At 46.4% G+C, this 26794-nt stretch overlaps 1 protein-coding gene across 2 annotated transcripts in view; it reads left to right on the top strand.

The window, feature by feature from the left end:
• Positions 1-26794, top strand: part of igf2bp2a (insulin-like growth factor 2 mRNA binding protein 2a) — a 607906-nt gene that overhangs the window by 309494 nt on the left and 271618 nt on the right. For both annotated transcript variants that reach the window (XM_085985316.1, XM_085985315.1), the window contains exons 3-4: positions 13096-13144; positions 23560-23611. In XM_085985316.1, coding sequence (XP_085841442.1) covers positions 13096-13144; positions 23560-23611 — 101 coding nt within the window. The remainder of the gene's footprint in view (positions 1-13095; positions 13145-23559; positions 23612-26794) is intronic.

The following is a 26794-nucleotide window of genomic DNA, read 5'->3' as shown; positions in this document are numbered from 1 at the left end:
AGGACTAACCACCCTAATGGCTGGTATGACGATGGTTACGGTCGCGGAAGGAGCGTTGAACGCGGCCAGAAACCCTTCCACCACTTCATACAGTTCCCCAAAGGGAACAGTGTGAAGACACGTATGATGACGATGGTTGTAATGTAGTGTGCTCACTGTTGTAATGAAGTGTGCTCACTGTTGCAATGAAGTGTACTCACTGTTGTAATGTAGTGTGCTCACTGTTGTAATGGAGTGTGCTCACTGTTGTAGTATAGTGTAGTCACTGTTGTAATGTTTGCTCACTTGTAATGCAGTGTGCTCATTGTTGCAATGAAGTGTACTCACTGTTGTAATGTAGTGTGCTCACTGTTGTAATGTAGTGTGCTCACTGTTGTAATGTATTGTGCTCACTGTTGTAATGTAGTGTGCTCACTGTTGTAATGTAGTGTGCTCACTGTTGTAATGTATTGTGCTCACTGTTGTAATGTAGTGTGCTCACTGTTGTAATGTAGTGTGCTCACTGTTGTAATGTAGTGTGCTCACTGTTGTAATGTAGTGTGCTCACTGTTGTAATGTAGTGTGCTCACTGTTGTAATGTAGTGTGCTCACTGTTGTAATGTAGTGTGCTCACTGTTGTAATGTATTGTGCTCACTGTTGTAATGTATTGTGCTCACTGTTGTAATGTAGTGTGCTCACTGTTGCAATGTATTGTGCTCACTGTTGTAATGTAGTGTGCTCACTGTTGTAATGTATTGTGCTCACTGTTGTAATGTAGTGTGCTCACTGTTGTAATGTATTGTGCTCACTGTTGTAATGTAGTGTGCTCACTGTTGTAATGTATTGTGCTCACTGTTGTAATGTAGTGTGGTCACTGTTGTAATGTAGTGTGGTCACTGTTGTAATGTAGTGTGCTCACTGTTGTAATGTAGTTTGCTCACTGTTGTAATGTAGTGTGCTCACTGTTGTAATGTAATATGCTCACTGTTGTAATGAAGTGTGCTCAAATGTTGTAATGTAATGTGCTCACTGTTGTAATGTAGTGTGCTCACTGTTGTAATGTAGTGTGCTCACTGTTGTAATGTAATGTGCTCACTGTTGTAATGTAGTGTGCTCACTGTTGTAATGTAATGTGCTCACTGTTGCAATGTATTGTGCTCACTGTTGTAATGTAGTGTGCTCACTGTTGTAATGTAGTGTGCTCACTGTTGTAATGAAGTGTGCTCAGTGTTGCAATGTAGTGTGGTCACTTGTATTGTAGTGTGGTCACTGTTGAAATGTAGTTCGCTCACTGTTGTAATGTAGTGTGGTCACTTGTAATGTACTGTGGTCACCGTTGTGATGTAGTGCGCTCACCGTTGTAATGTGTGGTCACTGATGTGACGAAGTGTGCTCACTGTTTAATATAGTGTGCTCACTGATTTAATGTAGTGTGCTCACTGTTGTAACATAGTTTGCTCGCTGTTGTAATGTAGTGTGATCACCGTTGTAATGTCGTGTGCTCACCGTTGTAATTTAGTGTGTTCACATTTGTACTGTATTGTGGTCACTGTTGTAGTGTGCTCACTGTTGTAATGTAGTGCGCTCTCTGTTGTAATGAAGTGTGCTCACTGTTGTAATGTAGTGTGATCACTGTTGTAATGTAATGTGCTCACTGTTGTAATGTAATGTGCTCACCGTTGTAATGTAGTGTGGTCACTGTTGAAATGTAGTGTGCTCAGTGTTGTAATGTAGTGTGATCACTGGTTTAATGTAATGTGCTCACTGTTGTAATGTAGTGTGGTCACTGTTGTAATGTGTGCTCACTGTTGTAATGTAGTGAGCTCACTGTTGTAATGTAGTGCGCTCACTGTTGTAATGTAGTGCGCTCACTGTTGTAATGTAATGCGCTCACTGTTGTAATGTAGTGTGCTCACCGTTGTAATGTAGTTTGTTCACTGATGTAATGAAGTGTGCTCACTGATGTAATGAAGTGTGCTCACTGTTGTAATGTAGTGTGCCCACTGTTGTAATGAAGTGTGCTCACTTTAATATAGTGTGCTCACTGCTTTAATGTAGTGTGCTCACTGTTTTAATGTAGTGTGATCACTGTTGTAATGTAATGCGCTCACTGTTGTAATGTAATGCGCTCACTGTTGTAAAGTAGTGTGCTCACCATTGTAATGTAGTGTGCTCACTGTTGTAATGTAGAGTGCTCACTGTTGTAATGTAGTGCGCTCACTGTTGTAATGTAGTGCGCTCACTGTTGTAATGTAGTGTGTTCACTGTTGTAATATAGTGTGGTCACTGTTGTAATGTAGTGTGGTCACTGTTGTAATGTAGTGGTCACTGTTGCAATGTAGGGCGCTCACTGTTGTAATGTAGTGTGTTCTCTGTTGTAATGTCGTGTGCTCACTGTTTTAATGTAATGCGCTCACCGTTGTAATGTAGTGTGCAACTTGTGTGCTCACTTTTCGTGTGCTCACTGTTGTAATGTAGTGTGCTCACGGTTGTAATGAAGTGTGCTCACTGTTGTAATGGAGTGTGCTCACTTGTAATGGATTGCGCTCACTGTTGTAATGTAATGTGCTCACTGTTGTCACGCAGTGTGCTCACTGTTGTAATGCAGTGTGGTCACTGTTGTAATGTCATGTGGTCACTGTTGTAATATAGTTTGCTCACTGCTGTAATGAAGTGTCCTCACTGTTGTACAGTAATATGTGCTCACTGTTGTAATGAAGTATGCTCACTGTTTTAATGTAGTGTGCTCACTGTTGTAATGAAGTATGCTCACTGTTTTAATGTAGTGTGCTCACCGTTGTAATGTAGTCCGCTCACTTGTCATGTGCTCACTGTTGTAATGGAGTGCGCTCACTGTTGCAATGTAGTGTGCTCACTGTTGTAATGCGCTCACCGTTGTAATGTAGTGTGCTCACTTGTCGTGTGCTCACTTGTAATGTAGTGTGCTCACGGTTGTAATGAAGTGTGCTCACTGTTGTGATGTAGTGTGGTCACTGTTGTAATGTAGTGTGATCACTATTGTAATGCAGTGTGGTCACTGTTGTAATCTAGTGTGCTCACTTGTAATGGAGTGTGCTCACTGTTGTAATGGAGTGCGCTCACTGTTGTAATGTGGTGTTCTCTCTGTCGCAATGTAGGGCGCTCACCATTGTAATGTAGTGTGGTCACTGTTGTAATATATTTTGGTCACTGTTGTAATGTAGTGTGGTCACTGTAGTAAAGTAGTGTGGTCACTGTTGTAATGCGCTCACCGTTGTAATGTGTGCTCACTTGTCGTGTGCTCACTGTTGGAATGGAGTGTGCTCACTGTTGTAATGAAGTGTGGTCACTGTTGTAATGAAGTGTGCTCACCGTTGTAATGTAGTGTGGTCACTGTTGTCATGTAGTGTGGTCACTGTTGTAATGAAGTGTGCTCACTGTTGTAATGTAGTGCGCTCACTGTTGTAATGAAGTGTGCTCACTGTTGTAATGTGCGCTCACCATTGTAATATAGTGTGCACCGTGTTGTAATGGAGTGCGCTCACTTTTGTAATGTAGTGTGGTCTCTGTTGCAATGTAGGACGCTCAGTGTTGTCATGCAGTGTGCTCACTGTTGTCATGCAGTGTGCTCACTGTTGTCATGCAGTGTGCTCACTGTTGTAATGCAGTGTGGTCACTGTTGTAATGTAATGCGCTCACCGTTGTAATGTAGTGTGCTCACTTGTAGTGTGCTCACTGTTGTAATGGAGTGTGCTCACTGTTTTAATGAAGTGTGCTCACTGTTGTAATGAAGTGCGCTCACTGTTGTAATGAAAGGCGCTCACTGTTGTAATGTGTGCTCACTGTTGTAATGTAGTGTGCTTACTGTTGTAATATAATGTGCTCACTGTTGTAAAGATGTGTGCTCACTGTTGTCATATAGTGTGGTCTCTGTTGTAATGTCGTGTGGTCAGTGTTGTAATGTGTGCTCACTGTTGCAATGGAGTGCGCTCACTGTTGTAATGTAGTGTGGTCACTGTTGTAATGTATTGTGATCACTGTTGTAATGTAGTGTGGTCACTGTTGTATAGTATTGTGATCACTGTTGTAATGTAGTGTACTCACTTGTCGTGTGTTCACTGTTGTAATGGAGTGTGCTCACTGTTGTAATGAAGTGTGCTCACTGTTTTAATGAATTGTGCTCACTGTTGTAATGAAGTACCCTCACTGTTGTACAGTAATAATGTGCTCACTGTTGTAATGTAGTGTGCTCACTGTTGCAACGTAGTGTGCTCACTGTTGTAGTGTGGTCACCATTGTAATGCAGTGTGCTTACTGTTGGAATGAAGTGTGCTCACTGTTGTAAGGTAGTGTGGTCACTGTTGTAATGTAGTGTGCTCACTGTTTTAATGAAGTGTGCTCACTGTTGTAATGAAGTACCCTCACTGTTGTACAGTAATATAATGTGCTCACTGTTGTAATGTAGTGTGCTCACTGTTGTAGTGTGGTCACCATTGTAATGCAGTGTGCTCACTGTTGGAATGAAGTGTGCTCACTGTTGTAAGGTAGTGTGGTCACTGTTGTAATGTAGTGTGCTTACCGTTGTAATGTAGTGTGGTCACTGTTCTAATGTAGTGTGCTCACTGTTGTAATGCCGCGTGCTCACTGTTGTAATGTAGTGTGCTCACTGTTGTAATGTAGTGCGCTCACCATTGTAATATAGTGTGCACCGTGTTGTAATGTAGTGCGCTCACTGTTGTAATGAAGTGTGCTCACTGTTGTAATGTAGTGCGCTCACCATTGTAATATAGTGTGCACCGTGTTGTAATGTAGTGCGCTCACTGTTGTAATGAAGTGTGCTCACTGTTGTAATGTAGTGTGCTCAGTGTTGTAATGTAGTGTGATCACTGTTGTAATGTAGTGCGCTCACCGTTGTAATTTAGAGTGCTCACTTGTGTGCTCACTGTTGGAGTGTGCTCACTGTTGTAATGGAGTGTGCTCACTGTTGTAATGTGTGCTCACTGTTGTAATGAAGTGTGCTAACTGTTGTAATGAAGTGTGCTCACTGTTGTGATGTAGTGTGGTCACTGTTGTAATGCAGTGTGCTCACTGTTGTAATGCAGTGTGCTCACTGTTGTAATGGAGTGTGGTCTCTGTTGCAATGTAAGACGCTCAGTGTTGTAATGTAGTGTGATCATAGGTGTAATGTTGTGTGGTCCCTGTCGTAATATAATGTGCTCACTGTTGTAATGTAATGCGCTCACCGTTGTAGTGTGCTCACTTGTCGTGTGCTCACTGTTGTAATGTGTGCTCACGGTTGTAATGAAGTGTGCTCACTGTTGTAATGTAGAGTGGTCACTGTTGTAATGTAGTGTGATCACTGTTGTAATGCAGTGTGGTCACTGTTGTAATGTAGTGTGGTCACTGTTGTAATCTGGTGTGCTCACTGTTGTAATGGAGTGTGCTAACTGTTGTAATGTAGTGCGCTCACCGTTGTAGTATAGTGTGGTCACTGTTGTATGTAGTGTGGTCACTCGTAATGCAGTTTACTCACAGTTGTAATGAAGTGTGCTCACTGTTGTAATGAAGTGTGCTCACTGATGAGATGAAGTGTGCTCACTGTTTAATACAGTGTGCTCACTGTTTTAATGTAGTGCGCTCACTGTTGTAATGAAGTGTGCTCACTGTTGTAATGTAGTGTGCTCACTGTTGTAGTGTGGTCACCATTGTAATGTAGTGTGCTCAATGTTGTAATGTCGTGTGCTCACTCTTGTAATGCAGTGTGCTCACTGTTGTAATGTAGTGTGCTCACTGTTGTAATGTCGTGTGCTCACTGTTGTAATGGAGTGCGCTCACTGTTGTGATGGAGTGCGCTCACTGTTATAATGTAGTGTGGTCACTTGTAATGTGTTATCACTGTTGTAATGTCGTGTGCTCACTGATGTAATGAAGTGGGCTCACTGATGTGATGAAGTGTGCTCACTGTTGTAATGTAGTGTGCTCACTGTTGTAATGTAGGGTGCTCACTGTCGTAATGTAGTGCGCTCACTGTTGTAATGTAGTGTGCTCACTGTTGTAATGTAGTGTGCTCATGGTTGTAATGCAGTGTGATCACTGTTGTAATGTAGTGTGGTCTCTGTTGTAAAATAGTGTGCTCACTGTTGTAATGTAGTGTGCTCACTGGTAATGTAGTGTGTTCTCTGTTGTAATGTCGTGTGCTCACTGTTGTAATGGAGTGCGCTCACTGTTGTAATGGAGTGCGCTCACTGTTATAATGTAGTGTGGTCACTGTTGTAATGTAGTGTGGTCTCTGTTGCAATGTAGGACGCTCAGTGTTGTAATGAAGTGTGCACACTGTTGTAATATAATGTGCTCACTGTTTTAATGAAGTGTGCTCACTGTTGTAGTGTGCTCACTTTTCGTGTGCTCACTGTTGTAAATGGAGTGTGTTCACTGTTGTAATGAAGTGTGCTCACTGTTGTAAGGTAGTGTGGTCACTGTTGCATTGTAGTGTGCTCACCGTTGTAATGTAGTGTGGTCACTGTTGTAATGTAGTGCGCTCACTGTTGTAATGAAGTGTGCTTACTGTTGTAATATGTGCTCACTGTTGTAATGGAGTGCGCTCACTGTTATAATGTAGTGTGGTCACTGTTGTAATGTAGTGTGATCACAGTTGTAATGTCATGTGCTCACTGTTGTAATGAAGTGTGCTCACTGTTGTAATGTCTTGTGGTCTCTGTTGCAATGTAGGACGCTCTGTGTTGTAATGAAGTGTGCACACTGTTGTAATATAATGTGCTCACTGTTGTAATGTAGTGTGTTCACTGTTGTAATGTAGTGTGGTCACTGATGTAATGAAGTGTGCTCACTGATGTGACGAAGTGTGCTTACTGTTGTAATGTCGTGTGTTCACTGTTGCAATGAAGTGTGCTCACTTTAATATAGTGTGCTCACTGCTTTAATGTAGCGTGATCACTGTTGTAATGTAATGTGCTCACTGTTGTAATGTAATGCGCTCACTGTTGTAATGTAGTGTGCTCACCGTTGTAATGTAGTGTGTTCACTGTTGTAATGTAGTGTGGTCACTGATGTAATGAAGTGTGCTCACTGTTGTAATATAGTGTGTTCACTGTTGCAATGAAGTGCTCACTTTAATATAGTGTGCTCACTGCTTTAATGTGTGCTCACTGTTGTAATGTAGTGTGCTCACTGTTGTAATGTAGTGTGTTCACTGTTGTAATGTAGTGTGCTCACGGTTGTAATGCAGTGTGATCACTTGTAATGTAGTGTGGTCTCTGTTGTAATGTAGTGTGCTCACTGTTGTAATGTAGTGTGCTCACTGTGGTAATGTAGTGTGTTCTCTGTTGTAATGTCGTGTGCTCACTGTTGTAATGGAGTGCGCTCACTGTTGTAATGGAGTGCGCTCACTGTTGTAATGTAGTGTGGTCTCTGTTGCAATGTAGGACGCTCAGTGTTGTAATGAAGTGTGCACACTGTTGTAATATAATGTGCTCACTGTTCTAATGAAGTGTGCTCACTGTTGTAATGTGTGCTCACTTTTCGTGTGCTCACTGTTGTAAATGGAGTGCGCTCACTGTTGTGTGCTCACTGTTGTAATGAAGTGTGCTCACTGTTGTAATGAAGTGTGGTCCCTGTTGCAATGTCGGGTGCTCACTGTTGTAATGTAATGTGGTCTCTGTTGCAATGTAGGACGCTCAGTGTTGTAATGAAGTGTGCACACTGTTGTATTATAATGTGCTCACTGTTGTAATGATGTGTGCTCACTGTTGTAATGTGCACTCACTGTTGTAATGAAGTGTGCTTACTGTTGTAATGTCGTGTGCTCACTGTTGTAATGGAGTGCGCTCACTGTTGTAATTGAGTGCGCTCACTGTTGTAATGTAGTGTGGTCACTGTTGTAATGTAGTGTGGTCACTGTTGTAATGAATATGCTCACTGTTGTAATGTGGTGTGGTCACTATTGTAGTGAAGTGTGCTTACTGATGTGACGAAGTGTGCTCACTGTTGTAATGTAGTGTGGTCTCTGTTGCAATGTAGGACACTTAGTGTTGTAATATAATGTGGTCACTGTTGTAATGTATTTTCCTCTTGTTGTAATGTAGTGTGGTCTCTGTTGTAATGCAGTGTGCTCACTGTTGTGATATAATGTCCTCACTGTTGTGATATAATGTCCTCACTGTTGTAACGTAGTGTGCTCACTGTTGCAATGTAGTGTGCTCACTGGTAATGTAGTGTGTTCTCTGTTGTAATGTAGTGAGCTCACTGTTGTAATGTGGTGTGGTCACTGTTGCAATGTAGTGTGCTCACTGTGGTAATGAAGTGTGCTCACTGTTGTAATGTAGTGTGGTCTCTGTTGCAATGTAGGACGCTCAGTGTTTTAATGAAGTGTGCTCACTGTTGTGATATAATGTCCTAACTGTTGTAAGGAAGTGTGCTCACTGTTGTAATGTAGTGCGCTCACCGTTGTAATGTAGTGTGATTACTGTTGTATGTAGTGTGGTCACTTGTAATGTAGTGTGCTCACTGTTGCAATGTAGTGCACTCACCGTTGCAATGTGGTGTGGTCACTGTTGCAGTGAAGTGTGCTCACTGATGTGATCTCACTGTTGTAATGAAGTGTGCTCACTGTTGTAATGTCGTGCGGTCACTGTTGTAATGCCATGTGCTCACTGTTGTAATATAATATGCTCACTGCTGTAATGATGTGTGCTCACTGTTGTAATGCAGTGTTGTCTCTGTTGTAATGTCGTGTGGTCAGTGTTGTAATGTGGTGTGGTCACTGTTGTAATGGATTTTGTGCTCAAGTCTCTGGAGCGGGCCTTGAACCCTCAACCTGCCAACTCCGAGGCAAGAGTGCCGCATACTTAGCCACAGCTGACACCATGTATTGAACGGTGAGGGTATACAGCAACTCTCGTACAGTTGATCACTTGGAGATATAGTAGATAGTGGGAGCGAGTAATTTAAAGAGACCTTGACTACTTGACAAATGGGGTTTGCTGAAGTTTTTTGGGTGGCACCTTTAGAAAGCAAGGGCACCAGCTGTGGTGAGATCCATCGTGGCAGCTTCTTGCCCAGTTTTAGACTCTGCTCCTCTCGGAGATGGTGCCCTTTAAATTGAAGAGTTGAGGTGACATATCCTGTGAAAGGATGAGCTCCACTGGTTCACGGACATTATTTGAAGCCTGGGATTAAATTGCAGCCTCGCACTCGCCGTGTGCCTTTTAGAATCGCAGTAATGTGGGACAAGGGCCTGGTGTCTGATGGCTGCAAGGAGATTGGAGTGAGATCGATTGATGACCACACAGAGTGATGTGCCTCAATGAATCCGAGACTCGACGTTAACGGAGCAAAGCAAGGCTTTTATTAACTAAGAAAGTAATACACAGTGGAGAAGTGTCTCCCATCCAAAGATCTGCTGCACTGTCTGTGAGACAGTGCAGCCTGCTTAAGTAGTGGCCAGGTATGGGCGGAGCCCTACACACAATACAGTACCGGAGGGGAAATGAAACTGAAACTAAACTAAACACAGAGAATACAGTGCCTGAGAACACAGAGAATACAGTGCCTGATGAACGGCATATTTCATCACACAGAGATTGTGATATTGGTCCAGTAGAGTGACATCGTCAAGTGGGGCGAGCGGGGGAAATGTCTTTCACCTCGGAATTACGGGGCTGTGTTCTGTTTTCTGTGTACACTTGGGGTCGCCACCCACTGCTGATTGGTCGTGGCCTCGATCAGCACTTGCTGATTTTGGCACTTGCTGTGTGCTCAGTGGCGGTTTATGCACACTCCGCACTTTGACGGGGCACGACAAGGATTGACCATGTGTGCCGACACTTTTAGTAAACGAACCAACTTGCTTTGGTGCAGCGCTTCTTCGTCTGTTGGGTGAGCATGGCTCGTTGGTCACTCGGCTGCAGATTCTGTTGGAAGGTGAAGCAAAATGCAATCCAAATAGAAAGCAAGAGAAAAGACATTGTGTAGGCAGCTGACGTCAGAGCATCAGGGTGTCACTGCTTGCCTTCTGTTGCACACGCACCTGAGAAATTGAGCATTTTGCACCAATTCCTGGTGTAATGTGATGTTTGAACAACGTGCACACTCAACTGTGTGAGGCAGGAGCGAGACTGACTAATACATTGCTGTTACTTGGCAACAGGCTAGTATCCTATTTCTACAGTGTAATTGAAGCTTGCATTTTTTTTGTGAATATTTTTTATTATTCATTTAAATGTCGCAGTGAAGGAAAGAGGACTTTTTCCAAAAGTGTTGATGGTGAAAAAGCGATTCTTCCTCAATGTATCTTCAATTTGTTGAGATTGCTCGAACTCATTCCCAGGAGCCTAAAACTCTGCAACTCCTTGTGATGGTTCTGTTGATTTTACACAGTGATTTCAAATAGCTCAAGTCCAAAAGAAAGCTGTCATCCCTTCTCAAATTTCAAAATGGAGGCTGAGAGATGAGATGTCCCAGGAGATCAGGCCGAGTTGGTTGATCTGGAAATCGCTCGGAATACTGATGCTTTGTTCTAGGTGATCATTAAATTATACATGGGCTAAAGCATTAGCAGTTACGTGAGCTCTGGATGGCGTGTAACTTGCTCATTAGCACGATGAGTCCTCTCTGCTATCCATTGTGTTTCGGATCAATTCTCTACCCCAGAGAGCTGTGAATGCTTCGTCATTGAGTATATTCAAGGCAGAGATCCATAGATTTTAGGACACCAAGGGACTCAAGGGATATGGGGAATGGGTGGGAAGGTGGAGTTGAGGTAGAAGATCAGCAATGATCTTATCGAATGGCAGAGCAGGCTCCAGGGGCTGCATGGCCGACTCCTGATCCTATTTCTCATGTTGTGCCATTGTGAGGGTGGTGCACTTTGGACTGAGGTAATTCCTGGAGAATTCTCTGGTGCCTTGGGTTCTGATTGGAGATCTGAATTCTGGATGAAGTGAGATTCACATTGTTCTGTACAACATTGTACCATGAGGGTTTGTCTGTACGAGACGGTTTCATCTATACACAAGAAATGCTTTCGGAAAGGGTATTTTAACCTTTGTGGCCAGATTTGAAATGTTGTTTCCCGCTCTGTCTCTTGCTGTGTCTCACCGCTACATTCCACAAGTTGGCTCGCCAGGCTTGGATACACATCTTCAATGCCTCAAACCTGTGGCTTTTCTTCAAACTGGTGTGAAATCACTTTGTTTTCGCTTAAAGTCCAATCATCCTCAAACCCTTTCTGTAAAGAAAGGAATTATCAAAAATCCAAAAAACTGACACTTGTCATGCCAATCCACTGATTCTTGATTTTCCTTGTTTTGACACCAACTTTTTACCACCTTTTAACATGATGGGCCTTGGTGCCGCTCCTAGATTTCTCAATAATAACAAGTATGTAATGGAGTTTCTGTTGTGTTTAAGGTCTCAGGAATTAAATCGAAATGTGTGTATTTCCTTGCAGGTTAATGTGAAGTGTTGTCTATAGTTATTCAATGTAATTCACTGTGATCTGGTAAAGCTATCGGAAACCAGACATCCCAAATGTCTTGTGGGGAAGGTGACTGTGGAATGGCCTTCAAATCTGGCATAGTGGCTATTTGAGGTAAAAGAGAAGTCATTTGACAGGAGGGGCGGCCATGAGTGTGGAGAGAATGCATTGAGTTATCAGACGTGTCAGTGACTGAGATGTGGCAGCATTTTCTTTCTTCAGTCATTATTTCCGTCTAATAGTTCCTGTCAGTTACTCTCCATGCTGGAGTACTTACTCTTGGTTCCTGTCAGTTACTCTCCATGCTGGAGTACTTACTCTTGGTTCCTGTCAGTTACTCTCCATGCTGGAGTACTTACACTTGGTTCCTGTCAGTTACTCTCCATGCTGGAGTACTTACTCTTGGTTCCTGTCAGTTACTCTCCATGCTGGAGTACTTACTCTTGGTTCCTGTCAGTTACTCTCCATGCTGGAGTACTTACTCTTGGTTCTCGCACTCATTCATAGGAGTGATGATGCCTCTCCCTTGCACACTTATTTTCAGGTGTCTCTTCTCTCTTTTTCTCTCTCCCTGTGTCTCTCTCTACCTCTCTGTGTATATCTATCCCCCTCTCCTCCATCCTCTGTCTATCTATCTCTCTATCCTCTATCTATCTATCCCTCTATCCTCCATCTATCTATCCCCCTCCTCCACATCCTCTGTCAGTGTGAGTCTGCCTGTCTCTTGCTCTCTCTCACTTTCTTTTAACAGTGGCTGTTAGAAAGAGCACCCATGGCAGAAGTTAGTGAGCAGCTTGTGAGCATTATCTTATGATATTGTCTAACTCCATGTGAGTGTTTCAAAACCTGGAAACACAGCACAGGACAAAGTGAAAGTAACAGACTCAGCGAGATCAACAGATGAAATTGAATGAAAAATCTGTTGAAGAATCTTGGACTAGGATGGATTTTATGCAAGTAAATCAAAATATTGCAGCATCCGTCCTGTGGCACGAGTGCGGTCGCCTAGTGATCAGGTCACGAGTACAGTCAGTGATGGGGTCATGAGTACAGTCAGTGATGGGGTCACGAGTACGGTCAGTGATGGGGTCACGAGTGCGGTCGCCTAGTGATCAGGTCACGAGTACGGTCAGTGATGGGGTCATGAGTACGGTCAGTGATGGGGTCATGAGTGGTCACCTCGTGATCAGGTCACAAGTATAGATCTCGCCGTGGACAAACGTGAAAATGAAGTCATTCTTCTGGTGCCAGCCCACAGATTACCCAAAATAATGACCAGCAACTTTGCCAGATTATAGTAAAAGCCCAACTGGTTCACTGAATTCCTGGGAAAGGAACCTGCCAGCTGCCCTGGTTTGCCCTCGGTGGGACTCCAGTATGTGGGTGATTCTGATTGTCTTCAGGGTAACTAGGGATGGGCAGTAAATACTGCATTGCCAGTGCTCCCCACATCGAGAACAAATCATTTAAAAAAAAGGTGCCCATGTCATTGGCACTCATGGTTTATAGAGTCGGTGCCAGTCTATTGTTTTATTTAGCGTATTCCCAATCCCCCTTTCCCTTTGAACTGTCTCACTCTCCGTTACATTGAATGTACAAGGCATGTGTTTTATGCTGATGGGCTTTGTGTTTTCCTTTGCAGGAGTCGGAAGCTTCAAATCCGTAACATCCCGCCTCATCTACAGTGGGAGGTGAGTGGCCTATGGGACTTGGTAGCTAACCTTGTATTTGCTTGCCTTTTTAAATGACTAGAGTTTGGGGTGACTCTGTTGTGCTCCACAGTCACCAATCCCAACAAACTGGCTGGGCTCCACACAAGCTCCTCAGCTGTAGGTTTGATGCTGGTTCAGGGGGCAGGATGGGGCAGTTTGGATTCGGGTCCAGTCTGGGCTGTGAGTGGGTAGCTGCTATGTTCAGGTTACTACAATTTGAGATGGAGGCAAAATGAATGAGGTTAAATATTTGACTTTGCCTGTGATAAAACAGAAGGTTACTGGGAAGCCGCTCGGTCTTTTGCTGTGTTGAAAGTTTTTTTTTAAGCGTACGGAATTGACCGGCAACATCATTTCCAGCAAAGGATCAAGAGGCGGGAAAATGATGACTTACTGGGCAGGGGAAGAGCAGAGCAGAGCAATTGAAGAAAGGCACATAGAGAAACAGTCAGCCCCGTTAGTAGGAGCAGCTCGGGCTCGAGCACATGACATGCTGATACTGGAACAAAATAAATCATTCATTCTCGAGATGTGGGTGTCACTGGCAAAACCGACATTTATTGCCCATCCCTAGTTGCCCCGAGAAGGTGGTGGTGGGCACTGTTCCCTTAAAAAAATTTTTGGGTGCGCGGCCCATTCAAAATGATGCGCTTGTGCGGTGTTTCCCATTGTACAGACAGTGAGCCGGCTGCGCGGGAGCTCGGGGAACATCGGTGGTAGGTAGTCTTCTTCAACCGTTGCCATTCTTGGTAGTGGTTTGTTTCAACTGAGTGGCTTGCTAGGCCATTTCAGAGGGCAGTTAAGAGTCAACCACATTGCTGTGGGTCTGGAGTCACATATAGGCCAGGCCAGGTAAAGACGGCAGATTTCCTTCCCTAATGGACATTAGTGAACCAGATGGGTTTTTACGACAGTCCGACAGCTTCATGGCCGCTTTTACTAAAACCATCTTTTGATTTCCAATTAAAAAAAAACTGAATTGAACTGTCAAACTGCCACTGGTGGGATTTGAACCTGCGCTCTCTGGATTGCTAGTGCAGCAATATAACCACTACACTACTGTACCCAGTATGGTCTTGTAACACATTTCAAACCTCGACCCTGCCAATGTAAGGACAGACTGATAAACCCCATTGCTCCCTACTAGATTGGAATCGCCCGAGGCCTTCCCTTTTGGAATTGGGTTTGTTCCCAACCTTTGGTGAGTTAGCATCAACTTTAAGAGTTCTTCAATCATTGTACCTCTCTGTTGTATGTCCTACCTTACAGTTGGCTTTTGGGTGCCTTCGATTAATCCAGTCACAGTGGCCCATTTGTTCAGACCCAGGCTGTAATCAACTAAGTGATGGGAATTTTCCGCATTTTTGAAAAAAGTTCTATGCATTCATTATAGTTATAGCAAAAGGTAAGTAAAATTTAATTGTGCCAAATTCTGTTGGGAGTCCCTGATTGTCCAAATGCGCCACTGTGACTATCTGAGTACTGGTGACTCAAAGACTTCAGCCCTCCGAGGGAACCAGCAGCTTTCCACCGAGCACACACACACACTCTCAAGGTGTCTTGGAGGTTTTTGGTCAAGGAGTGCCCTGGTTAACCTCACCCAGAGTTAATCATAGAAATTTACGGCACAGAAGGTGGCCATTCAGCCCATCATGCCTGTGCCAGTCGAAAAAGAGCTATCCAGCCTAATCCCACTTTCCAGCTCTTGAAGTGCCGTAACCTACAAGGATATGGACCAAGTGCATAGCCAAGTTCTTTTTAAATGTGATGAGCGTTTCTGCCTCTACCACCCTTTCGGGCAGTGAGTTCCAGACCCCCACCGCCCTCTGGGTGAAAAAAGTTCTTCTCAAATCCCCTCTAAATCCTTCTACCAATTTTTTAATTTGTTCATGGGATGTGGGCGTCGCTGGCAAGGCCAGCATTTATTGCCCATCCCTAATTGTCCTTGAGAAGGTGGTGGTGAGCTGCCGCCTTTCACCACATGGACTGCAGCGGTTCAAGTACTCCCACAGTGCTGTTAGGGAGGGAGTTCCAGGATATTGACCCAGCGACGATGAAGGAACGGCGATATATTTCCAGGTCAGGATGGTGTGTGACTTGGAGGTGATGGTGTTCCCATGCGCCTGCTGCCCTTGTCCTTCTTAGGTGGTAGAGGTCGCGGGTTTGGGAGGTGCTGTCGAAGAAACCTTGGCGAGTTGCTGCAGTGCATCTTGTAGATGGTACACACTGCAGCCACGGTGCACCGGTGGTGGAGGGAGTGAATGTTTAAGGTGGTGGATGGGGTGCCAATCAACTGGGCTGCTTTGTCCTGGATGGTGTCGAGCTTCTTGAGTGTTGTTGGAGCTGCACTCATCCAGGCATGTGGTGAGTATTCCATCACACTCTTTACTTGTGCCTTGTAGATGGTGGAAAGGCTTTGGGGAGTCAGGAGGTGAGACACTCGCCGCAGAATACCTAGCCTCTGACCTGCACTTGTTGCCACAGTATTTATGTGGCTGGTCCAGTTAAGTTTCTGGTCAATGGTGACCCCCAGGATGCTGATGGTGGGGAATTCGGCGATGGTAATGCCGTTGAATGTCAAGGGGCGGTGGTTAGACTCTCACTTGTTGGAGATAGTCATTGCCTGGCACTTGTGTGGCGCGAATGTTACCTGCCCCTTATCAGCCGAAGCCTGAATGTCGTCCAGGTCTTGCTGCATGCGGGCATGGGCTGCTTCATTATCTGAGGAGTTGTGAATGGCGTTGAACGCTGTGCAGTCATCAGCGAACATCCCCATTTCTGACCTTATGTTGGAGGGAAGGTCGTTGATGAAGCAGCTGAAGATGGTTGGGCCTAGGACACTACCCTGAGGAACTCCTGCAGCGATGTCCTGGTTCTGTGATGATTGACCTTCAATCACCACAACCATCTTCCGTTGTGCTAGGTATGACTCTAGTCAGTGGAAAGTTTTTCCCCCAATTCCCATTGACTCCAGTTTTACTAGGGCTCCTTGATGCCACACTTGGTCAAATGCTGCCTTGATGTCAAGGACAGTCACTCTCACCTCACCAATTCAGCTCCTTTGTCCATGTTTGGACCAAGACTGTAATGAAGTCGGGAGCCGAGTGGTCTTGGCGGAACCCAAACTGGGCCTCAGTGAGCAGGTGCTGCTTGATAGCACTGTCGATGACACCTTCCATCACTTTGCTGATGGTTGAGAGTAGACTGATGGGACGGTAATTGGCCAGATTGGATTTGTCCTGCTTTTTGTGGACAGGACATACCTGGGCAGTTTTCCACATTGTCAGATAGATGCCAGTGTTGTAGCTGTACTGGAACACAATTACTTTGAACCTATGCCCCTTGGTTATTGACCTCTCTGCTAGGGGAAATAGGCCTTTAAAGAATTTACCAGCTCTCTGCCCTGATAACACTACAACACTAAACAGATAGTGCAGAGCTAATCCCAGACAAGCCTTTCCCTGGAAAAATGATCTGAGCTGCCTGCAGATCCAGCACTGAAATGTAGCAGACTCTTCTGTAAATGAAGAAACTCTGATACAGGAATCAACGTCAAGACCTATCCAGCATGCAGCAACCTTGGGCTCCAGAGCTGGTTGGCCAACAGACTGTGCCCCTCGTGGCTCTGAATTCCAATTCAGCAGCACAACCCTAACGCAGCTTGGTGCAATTGGCCAAGGAGAAATGCATTCTTAGGTCTTGACAAATGCAAAACCAAGCTCTAGCTGGGGGTGAGGAGTTCATCAATCCAAGATTAGAGACTCCCCTTCCCCCTCCAATTTAATCTGTGTTTGTGGGAAACCATCGCAGGAAAATTCAGCAACACTCAGGACCCAAAAGCGATATGTTTAACTCATTGATACGTCCAGCCACATGTTCCTAAATCAGGATCTTTAAAAAAAGGCATTTATTATACAGTGCTTTTCACAACCTCAGGACATCCCAAAGCGCTTTAAAGCCAATGAAGTACCTTTGAAGTACAGTCACTGTTGTAATGTGGGAAATGTGGCAGCCAATTTGCAGACAGCAAGCTCCCACAAACAGCAATGTGATAATGACCAGATCATCTGTTTAGTAATGTTGATTGAGGGATAAATATTGGCCAGGACACCGGGGATAATAGAGCCATGAGATCTTTTACTGTCCACCTGAGAGAGCAGACGGGACCTCGGTTTAACGTCTCATCCAAAAGACGGCACCTCCGACAGTGCAGCACTCCCTCAGCACTGCACTGGAGTGTCAGCCTAGATTTTGTGCTCAAGTCCTTTGCATGTTTTCAGAGAAGAGGTGGCGCTTTCCCTTGGGTAATTTGGGAAAGCGCCTCTACAGCGGCTCTTTATTATACTTCGCAATCTCTAAAAGGACAAGTATTCTGAACGGCAGGCAGTGGTGGGATCTGGTGCTACATAGATAACAACTACCTAGTGTTTGAACCTGATGACGTGGCAACCTAGCCCTGCAGCACAAAAAGAAACATGAGACAAAGTCGGCCTTGAGACTAGTAAACGGATCACCAGTAGCCGAATGACGAGGCTGTGTGAAGCCTAAGATGTTGCAGCATGAAATGTGGGACATAATGTCTAAGAGTCAGAGCCCAACATCTCGGCAACGTCAAGCTGGAGACGCAAACTCAAAGAGCACCCTGGTGGGAGTGTTCAGTCCCGCGCCTCGCTCGTGGGCACCGAATGATCAAAGGTCCCATGTCTCTCTCAGCAAGTACTGGCCAGTCTCTGCAAAGCTACATCCAGCCGTAAGCCCGCAAGCTGAAGTTTACATCAGTTAACAACCCTCAGAATGCAGCCCCAAGTTCGCAGTTCTCAAACTTCCCCCTCCCTCCGCTATGGGCTGGTGTTGGCCAACTGAGTGTTGCTAGCAGACTGGATGTAATGGTGCAACCATTCAGGAGATATCAAGGCTGACACTGCACTGCAAGCCACCTCAAACATTAACGATGCCCTGTAGAATGGAACATAATGCTATTTGGAGCTCTCAATGCTGTTATACCTTAACTGGGAGTGTTTAATGGTGACATTAAGTTCCCTCGGCTCAGCCTCAAATATTGGCCTCGACGGCAGCCTCCTCACAACCAGCTGTACTGCAGCAGGAGAACTTTTCAAGTGCCCGCACCAGGCATCTTGTGGCCCTCCTGAATGGAATTGCCAGCTGAGTGGAGCCAACTTAGTTTAGACAACAGGCAGAGGTAACTCTCCTTTAGTCTTTGTGGCCTTGATATGAACCGAGGTCCCAGAGATGAAGGACCCATCACCTCACCAATCGCTCCAAAAGCCCACCGTTCCCTCAGCAATGCGGAGGGTCAGGTAACAATGATGGACAAGGTTGACCTCTCATTTGGTGCTAATTCTTCTCACTGATTTCAATAGCAACTAGAAGCCGGTATCGGCCCATTCTGCAGCTTTCTGCTCCTTGTATATTAGTAGACAGATGCTAGCGATTCTCCTCAGGTTTTGCGCCATGTCAACACCAAACCCGTGGTCATTATTTTCAACATCGCTTTCCTCCAACATTAATGATTTTCCCTGTCTTTAACTCGGCTTGCCCTTTGTAAAGCTCGCCGATGCATTCTTTCTGCAGTGCTCCTCATGAAGACACGGTGATGAGCTCCACCCACTTGGAAGAGGGCACCTATGCCACAAAGATAGCGGTAGGCACTAGCGGAGAGATTGACCGAGTGATCCCCATCCATAGTAATGTATTTGCCTCAAAGGACTGTGTAACTTAATGTCTACAGGAAGTCTGTTACAAGTATCAAGCAAAGCTTGGTCCTCAAAACTATTTGGCTCGACTATAATTGGGAATACGCTATGACCCCGCTCGGTCTGGGTTACACAGTGACCCCGCTCGGTCTGGGTTACACTGTGACCCCGCTCGGTCTGGGTTACACTGTGACCCCGCTCGGTCTGGGTTACACTGTGAACCCGCTCGGTCTGGGTTACACTGTGACCCCGCTCGGCCTGGGTTACACTGTGACCCCGCTCGGTCTGGGTTACACTGTGACCCCGCTCGGTCTGGGTTACACTGTGACCCCGCTCGGTCTGGGTTACACTGTGACCCCGCTCGGTCTGGGTTACACTGTGACCCCGCTCGGTCTGGGTTACACTGTGACCCCGCTCGGTCTGGGTTACACAGTGACCCCGCTCGGTCTGGGTTACACTGTGACCCCGCTCGGTCTGGGTTACACTGTGACCCCGCTCGGTCTGGGTTACACTGTGACCCCGCTCGGTCTGAGTTACACTGTGACCCCGCTCGGTCTGGGTTACACTGTGACCCCGCTCGGTCTGGGTTACACTGTGACCCCGCTCGGTCTGGGTTACACTGTGACCCCGCTCGGTCTGGGTTACACTGTGACCCCGTTCGGTCTGGGTTACACTGTGACCCCGCTCGGTCTGGGTTACACTGTGACCCCGCTCGGTCTGGGTTACACTGTGACCCCGCTCGGTCTGGGTTACACTGTGACCCCGCTCGGTCTGGGTTACACTGTGACCCCGCTCGGTCTGGGTTACACTGTGACCCCGCTCGGTCTGGATTACACTGTGACCCCGCTCGGTCTGAGTTACACTGTGTGACCCCGCTCGGTCTGAGTTACACTGTGTGACCCCGCTCGGTCTGAGTTACACTGTGTGACCCCGCTCGGTCTGAGTTACACTGTGTGACCCCGCTCGGTCTGAGTTACACTGTGTGACCCCGCTCGGTCTGGGTTACACTGTGACCCCGCTCGGTCTGGGTTACACTTTAAAAGTCATTCATGTGATCTGGGCACACTGGCGAGGCCAGCATTCATTGCCCATCCCTAATTACCTTGAGAAGGTGGAGGTGAGCCGCCTTCTTGAACTGCTGCAGTCTGTGTGGTAAAGGTGCTCCCACAGCGCTGTTAGGGAGGGAGTTCCAGGATTTTGACCCAGCGACGATGAAGGATCGGCGATATATTTCCAAGTCAGGATGATGTGCAACTTGGAGGAGAACTTGGAGGTGATGGTGTTCCCATGCGCCTGCTGCCCTTGTCCTTCTAGGTGGTGGAGATTGCGGGTTTGGGAGGTGCTGCCGAAGAAACCTTGGTGAGTTGCTGCAGTGCATCTTGTAGATGGTACACACTGCAGCCACGGTACGCCGGTGGTGGAGGGTGTGAATGTTTAAGGTGGTGGATGCGGTGCCGTTTAAGCGGGCTGCTTTGTCCTGGATGGTGTCGAGCTTCGAGAGTGTTGTTGGAGCTGCACTCATCCAGGCAAGTGGAGAGTATTCCATCACACTCCTGACTTGTGCCTTGTAGATGGTGGAAAGGCTTTGGGGAGGCAGAATACCCAGCCTCTCTCCTGCTCTTGTAGCCACTATATTTATGTCGCTGGTCCAGTTAAGTTTCTAGTCCATGGTGACCCCCAGGTTGTTGATAGTGGGGAATTTGATGAAGGTAATGCCACTGAATGTCAAGGGGAGGTGATCAGCCTCTCTCTTGTTGGAGATAGTCATTGCCTGGCACTTGTGTGGCACGAATGTTACTTGCCACTTATTAGCCCAAGCCTGAATGTTGTCCATGTCTTGCTGCATGCAGGTATGGACTGCTTCATTATCTGAGGAGTTGCGAATGGAACTGAGCACTGCAATCATCAGCGGACATCCCCACTTCTGACCTTATGATGGAGGGAAGGTTATTGATGAAGCAGCTGAAGATGGTTGGGCCTAGGACACTGCCCTGAGGAACTCCTGCAGCGATGTCCTGGGGCTGAGATGATTGGCCTCCAACAATCACAACCATCTTCCTTTATGCTAGGTATGACTCTAGCCAGTGGAGAGTTTTCACCCTGATTCCAATTGACTTCAATACAGCATTTAACCGAGTGTTGCATCAAGGAGCCCTACAGAATTGATGTCTCACTGCACCTCTGGAATTCAGTTCTTTTGTCTATGTTTGGACCAAGGCTGTAATGAGGTATGGAGCCGAGTGGTCCTGGCGAAACCCAAACTTCGTATCAGGGAGCAGGTTATTGATGAGTTAGTGTAGCTTGATGGAAGGTGCCGTTGACAGTTCTGTCACTTTGCTGATGATTGAGAGTAGACTGATGGGGCGGTAATTGGCCGGATTGGATTTGTCCTTTTTTTTCTGGACAAGACATTCCACTTTGTCGGGTACCCGACAGTGTTCTAGCTGTACTGCAACAGCTTTGCTGTAGGTTCAGCTAGTTCAGGAACATAAGTCTTCAGCATGAGATTCGGGATGTTGTCGGCGCCCCTAGCCTTTGCTGCATCCAGTGCGGTCAGCCGTTTCTTGATATCAAGTGGAGTGAATCGAATTGGCTGAAGACTAACTTCTGTGATGGTGGAGGCCTCAGGAGGAGGCCGATATGGATCATCCACTCGGCACAAATGGCTGAAGATGGTTGCAAACACTTCAGCCATGTCTTTTGCACTGACATGCTGGGCTCCACCATCAGTGAGGATGGGAATGTTCACGGAGCCTCCTCCTCCCGTTAGTAGTTTAATGGTCCACCACCATTCACAACTGGATGTGGCAGGACTGCAGAGCTTTGATCTGATCTGTTGGTTGTGGGATTGCATAGCCCTGTCTATAGTATGTTGCTTCCGCTTTTTAGCATGCATGTAGTCCTGTGTTGCAGCTTCCCCAGGTTGGCACCTCATTTTTAGGTACGCCTGGCATGCCCTTCTACACTTCTTATTGAACCAGTGTTGGTCCCCTGGCTTGGTGGTAATGGTAGAGTGAGGGATATGCCAGGCCATGAGGTAACAGATTGTGTTGGAATACAATTCTGCTGCTGCTGATGGCCCACAGCGCCTCATGGATGCCCAGTTTTGTGCTGCTAGATCTGTTCTGAATCTATCCCATTTAGCACGGTGGTAGTGCCACACAACACGATGGAGGGTGTCCTCAGTGTGAAGACAGGACTTCGTCTCCACAAGGACTGTGCGGTGGCCACTGCTAGAAATACTGTCATGGATAGATGCATCTGCGACAGGTAGATTGGTGAGGACGAGGTCAAGTATGTATTTCCCTCCCCACGTGCCAAAGGCCCAGTCAGGCAACTATGTCCTTCAGGACTTGGCCAACTCGGTCAATAGTGGTACTACTGAGCCAATCTTGGCGATGACATTGAAGTCCCCCACCCAGAGTACATTCTGTGCCCTTGCTATTCTCAGTGCTTCTTCCAAGTGGTGTTCAACATGGAGGAGTACTGATTACCACCTACCGCCCTCCCTCAGCTGATGGGCAAGGAAACCTCCTGCTGATTCATGTTTGACCTGAAGCCATGAGACTTCATGGGGTCCAGAGTCAATGTTGAGGACTTCCAGGGCCACTCCTTCCCGACTGTATACCACTGTGCCACCACCCTTGGTGATCTGTCTGACCGGTGGGACAGGATATACCCAGGGATGGTGATGGAGGAGCCTGGGACATTGGCTGAAAGTTATACTCACAGAATCATACCTATGTCAGGCTGTTGCTTAACTAGTTGGTGGGACAGCACTCCCAATTTTGGCACAAGTCCCCAGATGCTAGTGAGGAGGATTTTGCAGGGTCAACTGGGCTGGGTGACTGCTCCACCTCCAACAAGTGCAAGGAGCTCATGGACTTCTTAGCGACAAAGATTGAGATCATTCCTTCAGCTGCCCCTGCCGAATCCTGTGCCTAGATCGATGCTGGGTGATCCTTATGGCTTTATTCTTACTATTGTTTCTCGTAGACATGGTGGCATAGTGGTTAGCACTGTTGCCTCACAGCGCCAGGGACCCGGGTTCGAATCCGGCCTCGGGCGACTGTCTGTGTGGAGTTTGCACATTCTCCCCGTGTTTGCGTGGGTTTTCTCCGGGTGCTCCGGTTTCCTCCCACAGTCCAAAGATGTGCGGGTTAGGTTGATTGACTATGATAAATTGACCCTTAGTGTTAGGGGGATTAAATACGTGGGGTTACGGGGATAGGGTGGGATATGTGTTGGTGTAGGGATCAGGTGGGATATGTGTCGGTGTGGGCTCGATGGGCCAAAATGGCCTCTATCTGCATTGTGGGGTTTCTGTGATTCTGTATGGGCTTGTTTCAACTTGAGTGGTTTGCTACTTAGTCAACCACATTGCTGTGGGTCTAGAGTCACATATAGACCAGACCGGCTAAGGAGGGCAGAATTCCATAAGTGAACGAGAAGGGTTTTTACGACAATCTGATAGTTTCATGGTCACCATTACTGATAATGGTTTTTTATTCCAAATTTATTTAAATTCCCCAGCTGCCGTGGTGGGATTTGAACTCACATCTCCAGATCATTAGTCCAGGCCTCTGGATTACTAGTCCAGTGACATAACCACGATGTTACCGTATCCCCAGTGACGCTGTGTCTGGGTTACACTGACTCTCCTGTCTCTGTTGTTTTCAGGTGTTGGATGGACTATTAGCTCAGCATGGCACTGTGGAGAATGTGGAACAAGGTATGGAAATAATATAAACATAAGACTGGGTTATTTTCTTCTTGGGATTTCAATATGAAGCACCATAGGAACTTTAGGAGCTGGAGGCGACTATTCAGACCCATGAGCCTGCTCCGCCATTCAGTTAGATCATGGCTAATCTGCATCTCATCTCCATCTACTCTCCTTGGTTCCTTGATACCCTTACCGAACAAATATCTATCAATATCAGTCTTGAAAACTCTAATTGTTCCAGCATCCTCAGCCTTTTGTGGGAGAGTTCCAGATTTCCACTACCGTTTGTCGGGAAGTTCGTTTTCACACAATCACCCCTGAACAGCCTGGCTTTAATTTTAAGATTATGTCCCTTGGTTCTTGATCACCTCCCATCAGAGGAAATTGTTTCTGTATCGACCTTATCAAATTCTGTAACTTTTTATAAACCTTGATCGGATCACCCTTCAATCTCCTAAACTCAAGGGAATACGAACCAAGTTTATGCAACATGTCCTCAGGATTTAACCCTCTCTAAATCCAAGTAGCATTCTGGTGAATCTGCGCTGCACCTCATCCAGAAGTGAACGCAGTGCTCCAGATGGGGTCTAACCAGAGCTCTGTACAGCTAGAACATAGCTTCCACCCCTTTATCTCGAGGGCTGGAATACAAAGGCCAACATTCCATTAGCCTTTTTTGAGGAGGTCACTACTTTAATCGAGAAGGTCACTAATAGTCAGACATGACTTACCTTTAACAAAGCCTTGTTGGTTCTCTGATCAACTCCTATTTATCCTGAAGGCCTTGGGCTAGAAATTCAGTAGGCTTTGTGCCCAGTTTTCGCCCAAAGAGGGCTTTTGCGCCACTTGCTGAGCTTTCGCCGATATTCAGCGCTGCGGTAATGGCGGCGTTAGCCAGTAGCGCTGCGCCGCCACCGATGACGTCATCGGTGTGCGCAGTGCCCCGCTATCGCCCCGCTACTGGCTCGACCGCCATATTTAGTTGCGGCCGCCTCTTCCGCAGCGGCCGCAAACAGCGATCAGAAAACGGGGCCGTCCTGTAGCGTTAGTGGGGCGAGTTAAGGCGGAGGTGCGGTCGGCCGCTTTTTCAGCGGCCGCCTGCCCGCGCCTCCTTCCCCGGCCTCCTCCACCCACCCCCCCCCCGCGGCATTGCCGGCTGTTTTCCGGGAGCCCGGCACTTCTCCGTGGTGCCGGGCTCATTTGCCGGCACTAGCGAGCGGCGATCTCGCTGTTGCAGGCATCTCTCCCTTAAGAGAGGGAGGAAGGCCTGCAGTACCGCAGCCTGCCGCTCCGCAGCGGGTGGCGCTGCGGCACCTAGCGCGCCGATATTCAGTTTCAGCGCCCCAAGTGGGGGCGCCGAAACCCTTGAATAGCGGCCGCCTTCGAGTTGGGGTGCTGAAACTAAATTTCCGGCGGGCGCAAGTGGCTCCGCGCCCAGCGGTCCTTTCTGGGCGCGAGCGAGCTGGCCGCCCCAAACTGAATTTCTAGGCCCTTGTGTCTTATTACGAATGCTCCTCGCATTAAGGTGGATGAATTAGCTGCGCAAATAGAGGTAAACGGATATGATATGATTGGGATAACGGAAACATGGCTCCAGGGTGACCAAGGCTGGGAACTCAACATCCAGGGGTATTCAATATTCAGGAAAGACAGGCAAAAAGGAAAAGGAGGTGGGGTAGCATTGCTGGTCAAAGAGGGGATTAACACAATTGTAAGGAAGGATATTAGCTCTGATGATGTGGAATCTGTATGGGTAGAACTGAGAAATACCAAGGGGCAGAAAACGTTAGTGGGAGTTGTATACAGACCTCCAAACTGAATGCCATCCCCAACCTCTGCATTACTAACAGGAAATTAGAGACGCGTGCAATAAGGGCACAGCAGTTATCATGGGTGACTTTAATCTACATATAGATTAGGTTAACCAAATTAGTAACAATACTGTGGAGGAGGAATTCCTGGAGTGTTGACGAGATGGTTTCCTGGACCAATATATGTCGAGGAACCAACTAGAGATCAGGCCATCTTAGACTGGGTATTATGTAATGAGAAAGGATTAATTAGCAATCTTGTTGTGCGAGGCCCCTTGGGGAAGAGCGATCATCTTAATGAAGAATTCTATCATATTATGGAGAATGAAGTAGTTGACTCAGAGACTAGGGTCCTGAATTTAAATAAAGGAAACTACGATGGTATGAGGCGCAAGTTGGGTAGGATTGATTGGGGAATGTTACTCAAAGGGTTGACGGTGGATAGGCAATGGCAAACATTCAAAGATTGCATGGATGAACTACAGAATTTGTTCATCCCTGTTTGGCATAAAAATAAAACAAAAAAGGTGACTCAACCGTGGCTAACAAGAAATTAGGGATAGCATAAGATCCAAGGAGAGGACATATAAATTGGCCAGAAAAAGCAGCAAACCTGAGGATTGGGAGCAGTTTAGGATTCAGCAAAGGAGGACAAAGGGATTAATTAAGAAAGGGAAAATAGAATATGAGAGTAAGCTTGCAGGGAACATAAAAACTGACTGTAAAAGCTTCTATAGATATGTGAAGAGAAAAAGATTGGCGAAGTCAAGCGTAGGTCCCTTACAGTCAGAATCAAGGGAATTTATAATGGGGAACAAAGAAATGGCAGACCAATTAAATACATACTTTGGTTCTGTCTTCACAAAGGAGGACACAAATAACCTCCCAGAGATGTCGGGAACATAGGGTCTAATGAGAGGGAGGAACTGAAAGAAATCAGTATTTGTAGGGAAATGGTGCTGGGGAAATTGACGGGATTGAAGGCCGATAAATCCCCAGGCCTGATAATCTACATCCTAGGGTACTTAAAGAAGTGGCCATAGAAATAGTAGATGCATTGCTGGTCATCTTCCAAAATTCTAAAGCTACCCTCCAATCCATGGGAACTGTTCCAGAGTCTAATGTTACCCCACTATTCAAAAATGGTGGTAGAGAGAAAACGGGGAATTATAGACCGGTAAGCCTGACATCGGTAGTGGGGAAAATGCTAGAGTCCATTATAAAAGATGTAATAGCGAGCACTTGGAAAACAGTGACAGGATCAGACAAAGTCAACATGGATTTACAAAAGGTGAATCGTGCTTGACTAATTACTGGAATTTTTTGAGGATGTAACTGGTAGAATAGATAAGGGAGAACCAGTGGATGTGGTGTATTT

This window comes from Somniosus microcephalus, chromosome 4 (assembly GCF_052327205.1).
Source record: "Somniosus microcephalus isolate GS21.2 chromosome 4, FLI_Smic_1.0, whole genome shotgun sequence".
In the NCBI taxonomy this organism is placed as follows: domain Eukaryota; kingdom Metazoa; phylum Chordata; class Chondrichthyes; order Squaliformes; family Somniosidae; genus Somniosus; species Somniosus microcephalus.
This window is presented reverse-complemented; position numbering and strand designations above follow the sequence as displayed.